The sequence below is a fragment of the Nicotiana sylvestris genome, chromosome 5 (assembly GCF_000393655.2).
Source record: "Nicotiana sylvestris chromosome 5, ASM39365v2, whole genome shotgun sequence".
In the NCBI taxonomy this organism is placed as follows: domain Eukaryota; kingdom Viridiplantae; phylum Streptophyta; class Magnoliopsida; order Solanales; family Solanaceae; genus Nicotiana; species Nicotiana sylvestris.
In genome coordinates this window covers 162,728,350-162,744,939 of record NC_091061.1, presented here as the reverse complement: position 1 = coordinate 162,744,939, position 16,590 = coordinate 162,728,350, and the positions used below count along the sequence as shown (strand labels likewise).

The 16,590-nt window shown below is 38.7% G+C and overlaps 1 protein-coding gene across 2 annotated transcripts; it reads left to right on the top strand.

The window, feature by feature from the left end:
• Positions 1-7,353: 7,353 nt before the first annotated feature.
• LOC104228138 (cytochrome P450 77A1-like) lies at positions 7,354-9,261 on the top strand. 2 transcript variants are annotated; one of them, XM_009780546.2, is made up of 2 exons: positions 7,354-8,263; positions 8,358-9,261. In XM_009780546.2, the coding sequence occupies exons 1-2, from the start codon at positions 7,414-7,416 to the stop codon at positions 9,014-9,016; spliced, it is 1,509 nt and encodes a 502-aa protein (XP_009778848.1). In that variant the 5' UTR covers positions 7,354-7,413; the 3' UTR covers positions 9,017-9,261. The 2 variants fall into 2 exon arrangements, with proteins under 2 accessions (XP_009778848.1, XP_009778849.1); XM_009780547.2 differs by having other exon boundaries at positions 8,361-9,204.
• Positions 9,262-16,590: the final 7,329 nt, after the last annotated feature.

Genomic DNA, 16,590 nt, shown 5'->3' with positions numbered 1-16,590 from the left:
TTATCTTTTGACACATAAAATTTTCTTTTCCCTTGCTAAAGATCTTAATCTTAATCTAAGGGTATGGCCCCCAGTATCTGATGCCAAACTTGTGAGGGCTCGGATACTATTGATCTAATACAATCGATCATCGGTTCTGGTTTAAAGTCTATCTTCAAATCTAAGGCACCATGTTTTACTGTTGCCTCATTAAAAATCTTGCCAAAAAATCTACTTCGGGACAAAATCGGTTTAAGGGAAAAAGAGTGCAACACGTGCTTTTAGATCTAATAGCCACATCCGCCCCTGGTCGAGTATCTATATACCTTAGTCTGTAATGTAACAAAATTAAGAAGTAATAAAGTTCATACCTTAGCAGTATTACCGTTTTTAAGTGTGCCACATTCCAGTTGTTTGGTAGTTGTACACTGTTTCCTGCTTCGATTTTATATGAGCCTTTGTCGGTTATTACGATGACTCAATATGGTCCTTTCCGATTCGGGCCCAGTTTTCCTTCGCTTGGGGTTCTGGTGTGTAGTGTTACCTTTCTCAATACCATGTCCCTGACTTAAAATTGTTGGAGGTTGGCTCTTCGGTTGTAGTTCCTCCCTACTCGTTGCTTCTGGGAGGCTAACCGGACCAGGGTGGCTTTCCACTTTTCATCCAACAATTCCATGCTCATGGTCATGGCCTCGCCATTTGACTCTTCGGTAGTATACTGAAGCCTGAGACTTAGTTCCTCTACCTCAACTGGTATTAAGGCTTCAGCTCCATAGACCAGATAAAACTGGGTGGCCCTAGTGCTCGATTTTGAAGTCATACGGTATGCCCACAAGACTTCATGCAAGATTTCCTTCCATTTTTCTTTCAAACTAGTCAACCTCTTTTTCAGGTTTTGGAGTGTAGTTTTGTTTTTTGGTTTCGCCTGCTCGTTCCTACTTGGGTGATGAGGTATTGATAGTATTTTCTTGATCTTGTGCTCTTCGAAAAGCTTACTCACCTTGCTTGCCGATGAATTGTTTCCTGTTGTCGCAAACGATCCCGGCTGGTATCCTAAATCGACATATTATGTGATCCTAGATGAAGTCAATGACTTCTTTCTCTCAGACTTTCTCGAATGCTGGAGCCTCGACCCATTTGAAAAATAATTGGTCATGAATAGTATGAATTGAGCTTTATCGGGTGCCTATGGCAGGGAACCGATGATGTCCATTCCCCATTTCATAAACGGTCATGAAGACATGACCGAATGGAGCATTTTTCCCGGTTGATGGATCATCAGGGCATATCTTTGGAACTCATCGCATTTCCGTACGAAGTCTTTCGCATCCTTCTCCATTTAGGTCTAGTAGTAGCCGGCTATGATTAGCTTCTAAACTAGGGATTCTGCCCCTGAATGGTTCCCGCAAATACTCTCGTGAACTTTTCTCATGGTGTATTCGGTCTCTCTTGGTCCTAAACATCTGGCTAGTGGGCTGAAGAAAGATCTCCTGAACAATTCCTCTTCAAACAAGCTAAATTTGGCAGTTTTGGTGCGCAGGGCTCTCGATTCTTTAGGATTCGGAAGCAATTTTCCTGTCTTCAAGTAGTCTATGTATTTTTTTCTCCAATACCATTTAAAGATTGTTTAGTTTACTTTGGCATGACCTTCTTCTATATCTGAGTTCATTAGTTGTACCACCACCCAGAGCTGAAGTGGTCGGGGTCGACTGACGATCCCAAGTTAGCCAGCGCGTGGGCCTCACTGTTTTGATCTCAAGGTACACGCTGCAGAGTCCATTCCTTGGATTGGTGCAGGTTTACCTTCAATTTGTCCAAGTACCTCTGCATCCGTTCTTTTTTTACTTCATACGTTCCATGACTTGATTTACCAGGAGGATGGAATCGTATTTGACTTCAATCACTTCGGCCCCAACTCTCTTAGCTAGTTCTAGACCTGCAATCATAACCTCATACTTCGGTTCATTGTTAGTCAATTTTACAGTTCTAATAGACTACCTAATTATACTTCCTTTAGGTGGGTTTAACACAATACCGAGCCTAGACCCCTCCGTGTTGGAGGCATCGTCCATGCATAGGGTCTAGATTCCCGAATTAGTCCCCGAGTTGAGCAGTAATTCCTTTTCGACTTCAGGTATTAAGGCCGGCGTAAAGTTAGCCATGAAATTTGCCAAAATCTGAGATTTTATGGCGGTTCGAGGTCGGTACTCGATATCGTACCCGCTAATCTCCACAACCCATTTGGCCAACTAGCCCGATATCTCGGGCTTATGCATGATATTCCTCAGTGGGTAAGAGGTCATGACGCATATAAGGTGGCATTGAAAGTACAGTTTTAGCTTCCCAGAAGCTCTTAGCAAAGCGAGTGCTAACTTTTCTAGGTGAGGGTATCTTGACTCGGCATCCCCTAGAGTTTTGCGTACCTTCTTCCTCCCGGACCAAGACTCCACTTACTATCACCTCGAAAACCACCAAGTAGAGGTATATCTGTTTGTCTGCCTTCGAAGTGTGCAGCAGAGAGGGGCTCGATAGGTACTGTTTGAGTTCTTCCAAAGCTTGCTGGCATTCTGGAGTCTAGGAAAAATTATTATTCTTCTTCAATAGTGAGAAGAATCGGTTGCTCCTATCTGAGGATCTCGAGATGAACCGACCCAAAACGGCTATACGCTCGGTCAATCTTTGAACCGCCTTGAAATTGTCCACTATGATGATGTTCTCTATGGCCTTTATTTTGTCGGAGTTAATCTCTATCCCCCGATTGGATACCATGAACCTATGGAATTTACTCTGACCGACTTTGAATGCGCACTTCTCCGGGTTGAGCTTCATGTTGAACTTCCTTAGTATGTGGACGGTTTCCTGCAAATGTTTCAAATGATCATCTACTCGTGGGGACTTGACCAGTATATCGTCAATATAAACTTCCATTGATTTCCCTATTTGTTCCTTGAACATGCGCTTTACTAGGCGTTGGTAGGTGTACCAGTGTTATTTAATCCAAATGGCATTACGTTATAGTAGTAGATGCCTAATTTGATTATGAAAGAATTCTTTTCTTGGGGCCCATCCGAATTCAGTTGTACTAAGAGTAGGCATCGAAAAAACTGAGTATCTCGTGCCCGGCCATTGCATCGATCATTCAATCAATGTTAGGCAAAGGGAAAGAATCCTTAGGATATGCTTTGTTTATGTCTTTATAATCCACACATATCCTTAGTTTATTTTTTTTAGGTACTACCACTACGTTAGCTAACCAATCCGGGTATTTGACTTCCTGAATGGATGTTATTTTTTGAATTTTGGATACCTCATCCTTGATGAACGCATCTTTGATCTCCTCTTCTGCTTGTGAGTGGTTGCTTCCCGTGGGATCCCTGTCATGTCAAGATGGGACCAAGCGAAACAATTGGCGTCAGCTTTAAGAAAACTAATAAGTTTTTTCTGAGTTCGGGGGTTAACCCCGTTCCCAGGTATACCTTTTGATCTGGTAGATGCTCAATCAACATGACTTGCTCCAACTTTTCAACTGTTGATTTGGTGGCATCGGTGTCATCAAGAGCTATGAATGATCTCGAGATGCCATAATCGTCTTCCTCGTCTGCTCCTCATTCTTCCTGTTTCTTCGGTTCGATCGAGGCCGATATTAGTGATTGCTATTTAATCTTTTTCTTTTTTGTAGGTTCCATTTTCCTTGATGTCGAAATCGTGGGTACCAGGGTTACCCCGTCGACAGCACCGCCCTCATGTTGTAGACCCATGACCTTCCGAACAGAGTGGTGTACCTCATGTCCCCTATGATCACGTAAAACTTCGTATCTTGGATTGTCCTAGCGGTGTTTAATATCAAGGTTATCTCTCCTCCTATGGTCTCACACACCATGTTAAATCCATTCAGTACCCGGACTGCTAGTACAATTTGGTCCTGTAACCCCAATTGCTATACGACCCTTGATATGATGATGTTGGCTAAGCTACTTGTATCAATCAACATACGTTTAACTCGATATTTATATGTACGGATATTACCAGTGCATCATTGTGAGGCTGTAGCATCCCCTCGACATCTTCGTCACTGAACGAAATGGCTCCCTTCGGGACATACTCCCGGTTGCATTTCTCCATCGCAATAGATACTTTATTACGTTTTATCATTGGTCCTTGGAGAACATTGACTCCTTTGATGATCATGTTGATCACATGCTGAGGCTCCTCTTGTTCGACCTGTTTGTTGGCGTCCCTATTCCTAAGGTGATTATTGGCGCGCTCACTGAAAAATTCTTGGAGGTTCCTGTCGTTAAATCACCGGGTAACTTCTTCCTTTAATTGTCGTAAATCTTCGGTCCAGTGACCGTGAGTGCCGTGATACTTACACATCAAATTAGGGTCTCTTTGGGTAGGATCGAACAGCAATGGTCGCAGCCTTTTGGTCTCTTTTAAGCACCCTATGGCTGACACGATGCTGGTGGCATCCACGTTGAAGTTGTACTCCGACAATCTCGGTGCTTCCCTGCTCCCCAACGGCTTGTCAAACAATACTTGCTTATCAGACTTCGGCCACCGGGCCCTCGATTGCTTCTCTTCTCATTTCTTGTGGGGTGACACCCAGTCCTAATTCCTCTTTGGTCTATGCTGTATGGTTGATACCGATCTCATACCGGTCTCAGATCTTGATCAATAATTCTCTTAAATCTATAATTGGCCCTGATGGGGTAAACAGATCCAGAAGGGGCCCCGAGTTGGTCGTTCTCGACCCTGATCTTCGACTGGTACCTGTTATGGACGTCGACCCAGGTTACCGCCGGGTACTCCACTAAATTTTGTTTTAGCTGTTGAAATGCCATGGAACTTCGGGGGTTGATCCCCTGAGTAAATGCCTAAATGGACCAATCATCTTCAACTGATCGTAGGTCTATCTGTTCCATCTGAAATCTTGACACGAACTCCCTGAGCATCTCGTTAGTTCTTTGTTTGATCTTCAAGAGATCTGACTGTCGGGTCTCGACTTTGATGGCCCCGGCATGGGCCTTTACGAAAGCATCTGCAAGCATAGGAAACGAGTCAATAGAGTTTGGGGGAAAGTTGTAATACCATATTATTGCTCCTTGGAAAAGTCTCACCAAACTTCTTCAACACCGATTCGATCTCATCGTCTTCCAAATCATTTCCCTTGATTGCGCATGTATAGGAGGTCATATGCTCATTTGGATTCGTGGTCCCGTTATGTTTGGGGATGTCAGGCATACAAACCCCTTTGGGATCAGCTTTGGTGCCGCGCTTGGAGGGAAATGCTTCTGGATAAATTTCTTGGAGTCCAGCCCCTTCAATATCGGGGGTGCTCCTTGGAGCTGATCCACCTTGGAATTGTAGGTTTCTACCTTCTTGTCATTAGCCTTAATCTTTTTCTCCCCTGACTCCACCTGTTTCGTCAACATTTCGAGCATTTTTATTACCGCAGGATTTACCATGGGCTCAGCTTTATCTGGTCTCTCAGCAATTTATTTGTCTCTCCATGTGCTTTCCCAAGATTGTTCGGGCTTGACCCTGTTGGGGGCATGACATTGATTCTGCAGCTGTGCTATTGCCGCTTGTTGAGCCTGCAACATTTCTAAAATTAGTCATAGGCTCACCCTATCACCTTCACCTTGGGCGCTTCTCGAGCTGTTGGTCAGGGTCCCTTGGGAATACTATTTTCGGGATCAGTTAGTAAATTGATGTTGATGGCCACCTGCGAGTTAGCGTCGACCGGGTCAGCAACTGGGACACCGTTGGGATCAGCAGGAGGCACATCGTGGCTGGGCAACAAATGATTGTTTTTGTTGTGATGGCCAAACTCAGCGTCAACGTTCAAGTGAGCAGACTGAGAGTTTGACATTTTTGGGCTGACCTGAAATTAAGATTTCAAAGAACAAGCGTAAAATAGGGTGTGTTATGGAGATCGTATCAAATCACCACTATTATCCTTAGCCCCACGGTGGGCGCCAAACTGTTTACCCCACAATTGGATAACAATTAAATTCGTACGCGATTTTAAGGATACGTGGTTTAATTGTATACGAATAATTAAGAATATTGGATAAACGAATTAGAAACGAAATAAATGATTAAACCAATTGCAATGTTATGGCCAAGCCCGAACTTAGATTGAACAATGAGCTCGTCTTCAATTGGACCTTCGGTTCGAGCCCATTCATGAATGAATAATAGAACTAGTGAGCAAAAATCTTCGCAGTAGCTAGAAGGTAAAAATAAACTTTTATTGCCTTGAATCGCGTGTTACAATGTGTTTGTAAAGAAAAACTTCCCCCTTTATATAGTAGGGGAGTTTTAATCCTAGTACAAGTCTAGAAAAAGTTAAAATATTCTTTTCTCGGTAATTGTTGATCCATAATCGACATCGAGCGAGATTCGCGCCGTGATATCCGGTTGAGGACGAGTATTGCGGCCCCCTATCAGTCGTGCATAACCGTCCATTGCGTCTCCTGAGGTCTAGAAGTCATACTCGGTCCACGGTGTGTCAGTTTACCGCGTCCAATGTCGGATCTTCCCCGGTCTCGACGAGTCTCTGGCCCCGTTTACAATCTCACGGATCCGCGTTCCCGTCTCCTTCTTTCATCGGGGAATCGGGCTAGACATTACCCCCGATTTTACCCGTACACAAGATTGAAAGAGAAAACAAATTATTTCATTTAAAATAGGAGCAAAATGTTGATAGATTAAAATTGGAACCGAATTACCGAAATAAGTAATAAATGCATGATAATTGGCAGGATAAGTAAGATATCTCCCAAAGTTTACGGCTTTAATTAACCTCTCTTACTTCGCTGCAATAATTTGACAACTAATCCATATTATTAGGGTTCAATTCTATTGGTTCTTCGATTTAATGAAATGCTGATTTTAGTCGAGCTTTTCAAGTATTAGCTAGTTGATGTTGTAAAGTAATGCCGTCTCTATAGGTAAGTCCTTTTTCAGTTGAAATTTTAATGACTATTTTAGTAAGGTAGTGGAACAAGTTGGATTGATGCCGTTGAATTAGCCACAAATACTTGTATTGGGGTCGACTGTCTACGCCACACCCCTTGAGGTGCTGTTATTCTCCCGGCCCTGCATAAATATGAGATAATTTGTGCACCAGACTGACATCTCCTTCTTTGTAGTACTTCTGTAGCAGTACTACTACATTTTTCTTCATACTAGTACTAGGTATAAAGAACACCCGTCTTACCTACCTTGTTTGCATTTATGCATGTAAAGTTGTATACTTTCAATTAACATGCATAGTTTTCTTCTCTTTTCTTTACTTTAACAGCATTTATTATTTCCTAACTATAATTTCAAGCTTTTTTCCATTCTTATACTCCTTTTCCCTCACTAGCTAGTTCCACTCATTACTTCCATCTCAATAGTATACATCACTAATTAACTTCCACAATAATGGACCTCTTATTCACAGCTTTAGCGTTTCTTCTCTTAAATCTCATCTTCTTGTTCACGCGCAAAAACAAATCAAAAAACCTCAATCTTCCTCCAGGACCACCGGGTTGGCCGGTAGTCGGTAACCTTTTTCAAGTAGCTGGTTCTGGTAAGCAATTTTTCGAATACATTAGAGAACTCAAACCAAAATATGGCTCCATTTTCACACTCAAAATGGGTGCTCGTACTATGATTATTGTTAGCAGTGCTGACTTGGCTTACGAAGCTTTAATCGAAAAGGGTCCGATATTTGCTACCCGCCCGAGTGAGAATCCGACCCGAACCATTTTCAGTTGCAACAAGTTCAGCGTCAATGCTGCAATTTACGGGCCACTTTGGCGATCCCTTAGAAAAAACATGGTCCAAAATATGCTTAGTTCGAGTAGAGCGAAAGAGTTTCGTTATTGTAGAGAAATAGCTATGGATAAGTTGGTTGAAAGGATTCATGCAGATGCTAAGGCCAACAACAACGTCGTTTGGGTGCTGAAAAACGTGCGTTTCGCGGTGTTTTATATACTTTTGGCTATGTGTTTTGGTGTTGAAATAGATGAAAAAATGATTGAAACTGTTGACCAAATGATGAAGGATGTGTTAGTTGAGCTTCTTCCTAGAATAGATGATTATCTTCCTATATTGAGCTTATTTGTTGGGTATAAACAACGTAAGAGAGTTCAAGAAGTTCGCAAGCAACAAATCGAAACACTTGTCCCTTTGATCGAGAAACGTCGTAGAGCTATGCAAAATCCTGGGTCCGACAAGACTTCAGCCTCATTTTCATACCTAGACACTTTGTTCGATGTGAAAATTGAAGGTATAATAATGTTGAATTATATGAGCGTCTCATTTAAGAGTTTAAGCTATAAGACAAAATATATCTTTAACTATTTACTAAATTATACTTTCAGCAGGTAAAAAATCAGGACCAACGGATCCGGAACTTGTAACCTTATGTTCAGAATTCTTAAACGGCGGGACTGACACAACTGCAACGGCATTAGAGTGGGCCGTAGGGAGACTGATCGAAAACCCAAGCATACAAAAGAGAATGTACGAAGAGATCATAAATACAGTGGGTGATAGAAAGGTTGATGAAAAGGACATTGAGAAAATGCCTTACTTAAACGCCGTCGTAAAGGAACTTTTACGTAAACATCCTCCTACGTACTTTGTACTAACCCATGCAGTAACAGAGCCAGTTAAATTGGGCGGGTATGACATACCCACGGATGCTAGTGTCGAGTTTTTCTCACATGGGATCTCGCATGACCCGAATATCTGGTCCGACCCTGAGAAGTTCGACCCGGATAGGTTTCTATCAGGGCGAGAGGACGCTGATATAACAGGTGTGACAAAAGTGAAAATGATGCCATTTGGTGTCGGGCGGAGAATTTGCCCGGGTTTGGGTCTGGGAACGGTGCATGTGAATTTGATGTTGGCCCGAATGGTTCAAGAATTTGAATGGTCCGCTTACCCGGAAAAGAGCAAAGTGAATTTTAGTGAGAAGTTGATATTTACTGTGGTGATGAAAAATCCTTTAAGAGCTAAGGTCAAACCAAGAATGTAAGTGGAGTAATTTCATTAAGATTATAAGTCCAAAATATGGTTACAATATTTTCACGTTTATTTTTGTTCAAAATTGTTGTTTGATTGGTTTGTGGGAAAGAAGGTGGTGATATTCTCAATATTTCACCTTTTCATCTTTATAGCAGAACCTTCTGAAGCTTATTTATATTTATCGGCATTTGTTTTTGAGTTGGTTTGTCAATAATGGAATGTAGAGAAAAGAATAAGATAAATGCCTTAGTTAAATCGGCGCACCTCTGGTTACATTTTACTTTCTATAGTTAATTAATCGCAAGTTCTAGTATGGCTTATTGCGCAGAAAATGAATTTGTAATTTGAAGTTTATAGGTTTTGAAGTTTATAATATGTATATATTCGGTAGATTTTTCAACAAATATATATATAAAGTTTGGACTAATGTTAATGGACCCTAACTTTCTATGCTAGCTATATATGTCCCTGTTATTTCAAAAGAATTAACAAAAGAATTGGGGGTCACGTGAGTGTTACTCTTTATGAAGAAGCACGAGTTTTAGTAAGTTAAGTAGGTATTTGCGACAACCACTGAAAAGAACTGCTATTTCAAGAGAATTTATAAGTGTGGAGGGTCCATTGTTATTTTAATGTTTCCTTTTGTTGTTGGCCATTTAATATAAATATTTTTATGGACCTAGAAGCATTTTGTTCGTTGGTCCAATATAATTATGCATGTCAAGTATTTTTCCAGCCTTAAGTTATGGGAATCACCTTCTTAAACCAATAAAGATGGTATGCCCAAGAATAAGTTAACAATGCCTACTTTTTGAAAAGAATGTGGACAATTTTACAAATCATTGAAAAAGGAGATTGCGTTTAATTCCTAATATAATTAGGTGTTGAATTAAGCACTAAAACTAGTAATCACTTGTCCTTAGCATGACTTTAAAACTCTCACCTCCATTTAAGTCTTGTTTCTTCATATTTGTCTAGGGTGTTACATACACCAAGGGACTTCCACTACTAAAAAAGTGCCTATTCCCATCCAAAGCATATATACCGACCGAAATAGTATAAATTGGTCGTAAACCCATAATATCGAAAATACTATACAGTTTGACACATTTCACTATTTGATCAAAAGTTGGTCAGACTTGCCTATTATGTACGGAAAAAATGTTAAAATAAAATAAGCTCCTCATTTTCGATCGATATCGGTCGGAATACTGAATTAATTTTTTCCCGCCCAGGTTCTATTTTATATTTTCATAAATAATATTCCTTCCGTTCCAATTTATGTGAACCTGTTTGACTGAGCAAAGAGTTTAAGAAAAAACGAAGATTTTTTGAATTTGTGATCCTAAACAAGTCAAAATAGGGTCTAGAATATTTGTGCGATTATAAAAGCTTCTTATTAAGGGTAGAATTGGAATTTTAAGCTAAATTGTTTTTAAATTTAGAAAGGGGTCATCTTTTTGGAATGGACCAAAAAGGAAATAGGTTCACATAAACTGGAACAGAGGGAGTATAAATTTCAAAAAAAAGTTGATGAAGTTTTCGACCGATACCGATATCGGTCGGTATTAGTGGTCAAACATTTATAGATCATTATTATCTACAATTTACACACACACACACACACACACACACATATATATATTCCCAAATCATGTGATTTGACTGAGTGTATGTTGTTGTTGCTACAACTTAGGTTTTAGTATAACACTATATATTTTGTTTTTAAATGTGTTATAGCATGTTGGATGTCGATACTTAGACTCGATCGCTCCCACATTAAAACTTATTTAATTCACTAAGACCGTCAGTATGTTCGAGTGTCCAGTTAAAATAAAAAATGATGCATGTTCTAGGTTAAATAAAATGATTAAGACCATATCATAGGTTAATAGAATATAATTGAATTTTCAATTGATCCACTGATCAAGTATCCGAGCAAATATTAATAATGATCAAACTTTGATTCATTTTTGTAATTTTCTTTAACGTTATTGTCTAATATGACAATGTGCAGGACTATCGGCAAGTATAAATGATTTGTTAAACAGAGGGATAGGATTGAAGGATCTATATGTGAAGCTTATCTTCCAAAAGAGACTGCCCATATTTGTTCTTACTAATTTGAGAGTCATGTGCTATGTGCTAGAAATATGCCCAACCAGCGCAATGTCATGATTGAGAATGATCCATTATATCCACCACTATACATATTCAATCAACCAAGCCGAGGTTCTAAAGATCGATAAAAAAAAAGGGCCTAAGTAGTATGGAGTACAAATCAGCTTCAAATTATGTATTGCTAAATTTTGGAAGTTCAACCCTTCTTAAGTACGTGTTGACGTAAGATTAATTTATATGGACTATTATTTAATTAGGTTGATGCAACTAATAAAATTTTTAATGTATCGCTCAGTGATTTCGTGAGTCATTTTGGCCATGATGCTGTATATTTTACATTTGAGGCGTGGTTTATGAGTATGTAAGTGCAACTTACATACTTGCTCACATATGAATATACATACCTGGTGTCTTCTAAATATACTTGCTCATTTGTGATTTTTTTAACACTACATGTAGGTCAATAATCCAAACAACGATGTTAATCAATTTTTGAAAGATATATCTTGGGGAACTGCACCTGCGGTTACAACTATGTCTAAGTATTTTATGAATGGTTACAAATTTCATACTGAGAAAAACTCCAAGAATAAAAAAAGCAATAACAGTGGGGTGTGTGTTAAAGGTGGTGAAGGCAACCAGGATGGAAAAAAATGATTATTATGGTGTGATCAAAGAGATTCTAGAATTAACATATTAGGCCAAATAAGAAGATCATACTTTTCCAATGCAAGTGGTTTGACCCAACACCTAAATGAGGTACAAATGTACACCTTGCAGTACAACGTAATTGAGGTTAATAAAAAGAGGGAGTATGATCGCTACGATCCTTTTATAATTGCAGAAAATGTTAGGCAAGTATATTATGCTCCATATTTGTCATGACCCCAGTTTTCTTCCGTAGGATATCGTGACGACACCTACTCTCTACGACTAGTTAAGACTAGCACTTACTAAATAAATTGGCAGAAATCTAGCAAAAGAACTATTAAGTAGAAATCGAACAATTTTAAATGAACTCAACATTTACAACATGAAATAACATCCCCCAAATTGGTACGACAAGTCATAAGCTTTGTTGAGTTTACTAGAAAATTCCTAAATGTAACTGTTCAGAATGGAATTAAACAATACAATGAAAATATCAAAAGGTGACTCTGAGGCCTGCGAACGTGACGATAGGTTTACCTTGAGTATCTACAGCTCGACCAACCAGCTAATAATCAACAATAACCGTGGCACCTGGATCTGCACAAAAATTTGCAGAAGCGTAATATGAATATACCACATCGGTACCCAGTAAATATCAAGACTAACCTCGGTAGAGTAGTGAAGAGGGACAATCAATACACCTACCAGACTAAACAACGTGAACAAGTGTGTAGATGAACTAATAGAGAAACAATATTAATATAAAGCTAAGCAGGATAAGGAATGCAAAACAATACTTGCAATGAGATACTGGTAAGAACTATATTCAACACGAAGCAGTCAGGTGATAATGCTGTAGACTAACTAATCACAGTCTAAGTTCAGAGAAATCAAATAAAGGGAAAACCAGCAACGATTAAGAACAATCGCTTTCATACAAGATCTGTTCTAGTATTTGCACGAGGTACCGAACCTCATAATCATAGCTCACGGGTCCCAATTCATGAACCCTAATCACTTAGCATCTTGTGCCACATTACAACTCATAACCGCATGGACGACTCACGTGCCAATAGAACGATCCTCACACAGACGACTAGAAAACAAGAGTACATATAATGGTTAATGATGACATGATTCACATTTTAAAAACCGAAATGGGTGATTTTACTACATGTATACTTGTGCAAGTATTCTATCATAATTTCAGTTAACAAATAAGAGTAGAGACAATGAATGTCACATAAGAAACGATCACCACGAAAGGTTCAGTATAATAAAAGCAGCAATGAAGTTTGAACTAGTGACTAGCACAACAAGATTAACTACATAGAACATAGCAAATAGTGTAATACGGAGGAAAACAATTAATAGTATTCTAAGAAAAACAACAATCAAAGACAAGTGCACATAAAAGGAAAAATGACAACAATAGCTCTCACGAGGTACCACCTCGTAGTCTAAAATCGTAAAATGAATCACAAATTTTCTTATGTCATTGCGGGAGTCTTTATATTTAGTTTAGAATCATTTTTTCCGAAATAGCATCCCGTATTTCAGCCCACCTTATCACACCGTGTGACTTCTAGTAGTTCCCCTACTAGTCACGCGTTTCAAGCCCACCTCACCAAATACAACAACACCAACAAGAATAACACGAGAATACGATAAGCAAATCAACACAAGAACTTCAGAACATAAAGAAAACGAAAGAACGAACTCACAGAGAAAGACACAATAGGGAAATAATAGTCTCAACAAGAATAGTTCAACAATGGAGAGGTAATGTGTAACAATAATACACGTAAGTGCAATTCGATAAAAAGAGAGATATCATGAATCAATGACCGCAAATAAGAATACGTCAACAATGAAAGGAATAACAGACTTCCATTAAGGCCAAGCAATTACAGAAGAGATAATAATGATTTCAATTAAGATTAATAAATTACGAAAAGGATAACATGACGATAAAAGAGGCAACAACTTTAGTTAAGCACATAAGAGTTCAATCAGTAATAAGGGTAAAACACAAAACAATTAATTTCAAATAACACGTAAGGGTAAATTTAGTATATGGGGAATTTAACACGACAAAACAACTTTATATTTAATAGACATAAGAACCTAAGATCCCTAAACGGTCAAATTTCCACAAATAAGCTCGAATATGTACTCGTCACCTTGCGTACTTGGCCTTCACATGACACAATTAGCACAATTGACTCAAATCCTAAGGGGTAGTTCCCCCCCCCCCCACAAAGTTAGGAAAGATAATTACCTCAAACCATGCTCAATCAATCAATTAGAAGGTCTTTCCCTCGATTTTCCAACTCCGAACGTCTTGAATCTAGCCAAAATAATTTCATACAGTAAATATAACTATAGGAAACTAATTTAAATAATGAAATTATGATCTTAGCCAACAATTGAAAAATCGCTACAAAAAGTCGACTCGAGCTCGCGTCTCAGAACCCCACCACAATTACAAAAGTCAAACACCCATCCGATATCGAGTCCAACCATACAAGAATTACAGAAATACGTTACTAAAATCTCGCTCAAATCCCCAACATTCGGCCTTTGAACTTTCCTCTATTTTTTTTCCAATTTTTCAACCCAAATCACTAATTAAATGATGAAATCAAAGACATAAATATGAAATTTAACCAAAACTAAGTAAGAATCACTTACTCCAATCACTCCCTTGAAAATCTCTCCAAGAATCGACTCCAACCGAGCTCCAAAAATCAAATGTGTGAAATAAACTGAAACCATAGATTTGGAAAATATATTCTGCTGACTAGAGATTTACACATCACTATCGTGGAAATGAAATTACGATCGCGAAGAAGGAAATGACCATTTCCTAGAAATTATACTACGGGATCACGAACAAATGCATGCAATCGTGAAGAAGGAACCAACTGATGCCTCAAGAATGCACTATGCAATCGCGAATGGATCCATGTGATCACATAAAGAAAAGAACACTTGTTAGACCCACATTTTCATACGTGAGAGCACGTCGTAAGTCAATTGATGTAAGCTCAGAAATGAGATCATCTTTGAAAGTACATGGAGTAAGTTAATCATGTTAACTTGGAGATTACAAATATTTAAGATCATGAACTGCAAGTAACAAGAGGGTTGGGAGGTTTAGAATTTAAACGAATTGAAGAAAATAAGTTTCGTCGAATGCCGACAAGTTGGGAATGTTATAACATGTACTTTTGGGGTGATATTAGGTTGCTTAACATTATAAGGAGGTTATGTTATGAGTTATTTTAGTCATATGATAGTTGTGTATTACATTTTGAATTTAAGCGAGTTGTGGAACAAAAGTTCGCAAAGGTCATCACAAGTTACATTCATAAATATGCTAAACTTTAGGTCAAACGTAGCTCGGCATTTCTCCCAAAGTACTTGGAATTAGGGGATGATCTAACTACAAAATTGAACATCTATGAGTCTAGTTTCTAATGGAGTAAATCGTTCATTTATACAACATTGGAGTAGAGAGATATTAACATTTTTGCAAGACTACACAAACTGGTAGGTGACAAGTAGGTGCATCACCTACTTGCCAAAAGGAGAGGCCTCAATTAAAAGCTCCAAAGTTGGCCAAGAGGGGAGTTTTAAGGGATGATGAACTCATTTTTTCCAGCCATCTTTAAGACCAAGAAAACCATATTCAACCCATGCAATTCCTCCCCAAAAATCCCATACAAACCCTAGGTTATTTAAGGTGTTACGATGTGATTCTAGTGCCGAAAAGCCCGGACAACTTGCTAGTTTCCCTTTCTCCTTCTTGTAGCTACATTGGGGGACTAATTTTGGATGAAGAAGGGCTAGGTTTCGTGGTTTCTACTCAAACTAAGGTAAATTTATGCATCTACTTCCATTATCTATGCTTGTACGAGTTATAACTCGATCATAAAGAATAGACCTAACAAGTTTCGAAAGAATAGTATATTGTTTATTGTTGCGTCACTGTTGGCTACTTGTAAACTTACTTATAAGTTGAAGTCATGGATGGCTTATTGGATAAGAGGCTTAATTATGTACTTTTAGTTGTGTTGCTCAATTTGAAAGAAAAGACAAGGCGAAACGTGTTTTAGTAAACTGAAATATTAATTTTGAGTTGTTGAACTTGTGGGACTATTTTGTGGGCTGTTTCGTGCTGCTGTTGGGTTGTCTCTTTTGCTACTGTTTTTATGGAGTTTATGAGGATAAAGGATGTGGAGAAACATAACATAATAGAAGGGTGGTTCGCTTGTCGTTCGTCGTAACATTTTCGGATTGTTTGACACTATTATGGTCGTCGTTTTGTGTATAAAGTAATAGGGGTATGTTGGGCTGTTTTGCGGTATTTTATGATGGATATAAGGTTGGGAAATGATGTATATATGTTGTTATTTTTATGTTCTTGTTTTTGTTGGTGTTATGTATAATTGGGAGGAAGTAAAGATTATAGGAGAGATGCTGCCCGTTTTATTATAAAATAAGCTTGTCGTTTATTGAGAGATGGTTGTACCTTCCATAACTTGATGATAGTATTGTTATCATTGTTGTAGATTAAGGTGCAACGAGACGAGTTTAACGTGGTTATTGGACAGATTGTGATAAGGTATGTTAAGTCTAAACCTTTCCTTCATTTTGGCATGATCTCTTAACTACATGTGTTTGATAATGAGGCATAAGGAGATGTTCGTATTCTTGAACTTATGTACATTATCATAGTCTCATAAGTTACAGTATCCTTCCTTATAGAGACTTCATATTCAGTTAACTATTGTCTTCTTCCAATCA